Genomic DNA, 4,153 nt, shown 5'->3' with positions numbered 1-4,153 from the left:
AGTAGCTGGGACTACAGGCGCCCGCCACAACGCCTGGCCATTTTTTGGTTGCAGCCGTCATTGTTGTTCGGCGGGTCCGGGCTGGGGAATCGAACCCGCCACCTTAGGTGTACGTGGCTGGCGCCTTAGCCGCTTGAGCCACAGGCGCCAAGCCGCAAACTGCTAATATTTTTTAAGTTGCATTTAAAATCCACCTCTCCAATTCTAGATAAATAGCTATAGTATAAAAGATTTCTCACTGTGCTTCTCTGTCTATAGAAAAGAAATTAAAGAAATTATCTACCAAGTTTGATATTATATTTGAGATAATCTACTAACTCCTGAAGTATCCAACACCTAGAAAGTTAGAATTGTTACTGATGATAAATAACATTTATAATAGCAATATAATTTGTTTTTGTGGAGATGGGGTCTTGCTCTGTTGCCTGGGCTAGAATGCAGTAGCCTAATCATAGCTCATAGCAACCTCAAACTCCTGGGCTTAAACAATCCTACTTGCCTCATCCTCCCAAGTAGCTGGGACTAGAGGCACATATTGACACATCTGACTAATTTTGGGGGGGGGGCTCGATATGGGGGTCTCACTATTGCTTAGGTTAGTCTTGAATTCCTGGCCTCAAGTGATCCTCTTCGGCCTCCTAAAGCACTAGGTTTTAGGCAACAGTCATTGCAGTTGGTCTAATTTTTTTTTCTTTTACTGAGATAGGGTATTGAAATGTTCCCCAGCTGGTCTCAAGCTCCTGGACTCAACTGATCCTCTTGCCTTAGCAACCAGAATAGCTACCTGAATGTAACACCACAACCAGGATGTAATATAATGCAATATAATTTGATTTCAAATTTAACAGATTTAAAACCATATAGAAATGACAAAATAAGGAAGTCTTCTACCTCAATACCTAAGGAAATATGCAAATGCCAATAAACTTCTAAAAGTTCTCTCAGTGGTACTGTGAGGTAAACATTTTTATCCATAAAATTAGTTGTACTATATACCTGAAAATAGATCCAGCCATCAATAGAAAGAAGACGTTCTCGATGTTGAACTTCTATATCACCACCAAAAAGTAAAACTGGAAAAGGGGTTATTAAAGTAGTTTCCCTCAAATATACTCTGGCATACCTCACCTACATAGGAAAGAAAGACGAGAACTTTAGGCTCTAAAAATATAATAAATCCAGTTATCTTTGTCATGTAAACATTTTTCTATTCTGTATCTTAAGCCATAAGTTTTTGTAGGACCTAGGTTTTCCTTCTCCTATGTGCATAATTCATCAATTTTATAGTAATTGCCATTACTCTCTGTGCACTTATAGTACTATGAGAATGCATTTTAAATATTTGTAAGACTGAATTATATACCTTGAACATAAATTAAACTAAGTACAAGCAATCTTATAATGCTAATGAGCTTAAATAATGTTAAAATTATGGCGAAATTTCAGAGTTTCTGGCTTCCAGACCAGTGTTCAGCTGTGGCCACCTGTCAGTAATTTGTCACATTTACATTTAAGTTTGATGATATGTTGAGAATTATTCAAGCCAGTGCTCAAAATTAATATAGATCTATGTTACTTTAAAGGTCAAGAAACATAATGAAGTCTTTTAGTAAAAGGAGAAGAAATATGTTTCAATTTGACATATCTTGTTTTCTTCTCATACTGCCTTAAAAGAGTGAAGGAGATGAGCAGCAAACATCCAAAATATGAAGAGAAAATATCATCATAACCATCACTGTATGTTAAAATCTAAGAAAATGGAGTGGCAATGCAGGTACAATTCAAAAGATTAACTGTTTCAATTGTGATCTATAAATATTTGCTATTATCTTTTTTTTTTTTTTTTTTTTTGCTATTTTTGGCCAAGGCCAGGTTTGAACCCACCACCTTCGGTATATGGGGACAGCACCTTACTCCTTTGAGCCACAGGCACTGCCCAATATTTGCTATTATCTTAAGTGATACTGGGACTCACACACTGTTGCAAATCCACAATTCTACCACATCCAAAATTCCCCTTATTTGGACACAGCACATACAACTTGTCTTCTTTTTTCACTTTTGAGATGTGAGCACCTTTAGAAAATACTTAAGGAATTAATACATTATTAGGCAACAGCTATTAGCTATTATTCTCTTTATTGCAAGTAGAAAAGGTGATGGTCAGAGTAGAAATCCTACTTTTTTTTTTTTTTTTTTTTTTAAGAGAGACAGGGTCTCACTCTGTCATCAGACTGGAGTGAAGTAGCCTGATCAAAGCTCAGTACAGCCTTAAACTCCTGGGCTCAAGTGATCCTCCCACCTCAACCTCCCAAGCAGCTAGGACTATACTTACATGCCACCATGCCCGGCTAATTAAAAAATTTTTTTTGTAAAAAGATGGGAGTCTTGCTATGTTGCCTACACTGGTCTCCAACTCCTGGCTTTAAGCAATCCTCCTGCCTTGGCCTCCCAAAGTTCTGGGATTATAGACACTGTACCTGGCCTTTTTTCTTTTTTTTAAGACAAATAAATAATTTTTTTGAGAAACTACATGCATCTTGATTTTAGATGTCCACAAAAATGAACAGCTCAATTTGGCAACCAAATAAAATACTTGTTGGGGCATACTAACTTGTTATGAATGACTTATAGAATAGTCCCTGAACACTGGAATTTAAGCATGAGTACTTTACCTTCTCTTGGTATAAAAGCCATCCATAGGTTTGCAAATCTCTGTTTACTGAGGATGGATGTACTTGTGCTTTGCCTTGGGCTGTCTCCACAATGCAAGCCAATTTTTCTGTAACATCAACTGACTTTGTATAGATAATCTTTCCCACATTGTCATATAGTCCAGCCACCAGGACAGCTTTAAGAAGGGCAATTTCTTGGAAAGAGAGGGTCTGTGAGGCTCCGTTTCTTTCCCAGCTGGTAGAAGTTGTGGAAGATGAAAAACCCGCTGCTTTAACCAACTTTATTAACTCCTGCTTTACATCCTGTTAAAAAGAGAAATCATAATTGCTTAAAATAGAGACATTTCCAAATAACATTGTAGTTTATATTATTGTTTCCTATAAAAATTGACAGGATATCAATTATTTAGTTAGGTTAGGAAAGAAAAATAAGATATTGGGAGGTCAAGAATTAAGAGTCAGTTGTTCTCCCCAACCCACAGACTTGAGATGCCACAAATATAAGATTGTCTAGAAAGTGACAGCAATAAAAATGTGTCAAGACACATTGTCATTCACTACATCTACTTTAAAAGTAGCTTTTTGTGGGGCCATTTTTACTCAGTGAGGATGGCCAAAATTGAGAAAGAATTACAGAGAAATCTTGCTCCTAGGTTCTAAGTATCTGGGAATCTCACCATAATTTCTTTTTTTTAAAAAAAATTTCAGATGAATGAGAGGGTCCAAACAACTAGGTGACAATGTTTGCATTTGTTAGATAGACTTCCTCTTAATTTCTTAAAGAACTCTGACAAAGTTTATTAATGGCAACTTCATTTAATGTAAAAACACCTAAAATGTTTTTCTACCTTTAGTAGTGCTCATTAGCAACAAAACTACTGTAGGAAGGATGAGTACACAGGATAAAAGCGATCAAAGGGTGACAGTAACACTTAGGATCTCCTTCAGGTTTTTGATTTGGGGCTTAATGGACTCTGATCACAGGGGAAGAAAGACCAGACAGACAGACACTGTAACATCACAGGGTTGGTAAAGACATTTAAAACATTGCACTTCAAAGGAAGTGAAGAAAAATCTCACAGAAAGAATGGGATGGAAGGAATTTGGAGGTTGAGGACAACTAGAGAGGGACAAAGGAGAAATTTCTAGATGGAAGGCCCAGCCACCTCCAGATCCACTGACTCTGTTTTCTACATCTTGATCCTAATCAGTTGGCCCAGAGGTAGCTATGTCTTCAATTTAGATCTTTATTTGCTTTGAGAAGGACAAAATTCATTACAGTTAGAGAAGTCCCTCTTGCCATCCCAGGAGTTATCTTAAATCATAAAAAGTAGTAGATCAAATGGAAAAAATTTTCTTTAACCTTTTAAAATGACTATAGAATAGGGCAGTGCCTGTGGCTCAAAGGAGTAGGGCACCAGCCCCATATGCCAGAGGTGGCGGGTTCAAACCCAGCCCCGGCTAAAAACTGCAAAAAA

The 4,153-nt window shown here is 37.2% G+C and overlaps 1 protein-coding gene across 1 annotated transcript in view; it reads right to left on the bottom strand.

The window, feature by feature from the left end:
- Positions 1–4,153, bottom strand: part of DHX29 (DExH-box helicase 29) — a 55,534-nt gene that overhangs the window by 4,798 nt on the left and 46,583 nt on the right. The window contains exons 24-25 of the mRNA XM_003782762.3: positions 2,676–2,978; positions 997–1,128 (exon numbers count right to left, since the gene is read on the bottom strand). Coding sequence (XP_003782810.1) covers positions 997–1,128; positions 2,676–2,978 — 435 coding nt within the window. The remainder of the gene's footprint in view (positions 1–996; positions 1,129–2,675; positions 2,979–4,153) is intronic.

Source organism: Otolemur garnettii, unplaced genomic scaffold, assembly GCF_000181295.1.
Source record: "Otolemur garnettii isolate 467f Iridium unplaced genomic scaffold, OtoGar3 scaffold00005, whole genome shotgun sequence".
Classification (NCBI taxonomy): Eukaryota; Metazoa; Chordata; class Mammalia; order Primates; family Galagidae; genus Otolemur; species Otolemur garnettii.
The sequence above is the reverse complement of the archived record's forward strand: the minus strand, read 5'-3'. Positions and strand labels throughout refer to the sequence as shown.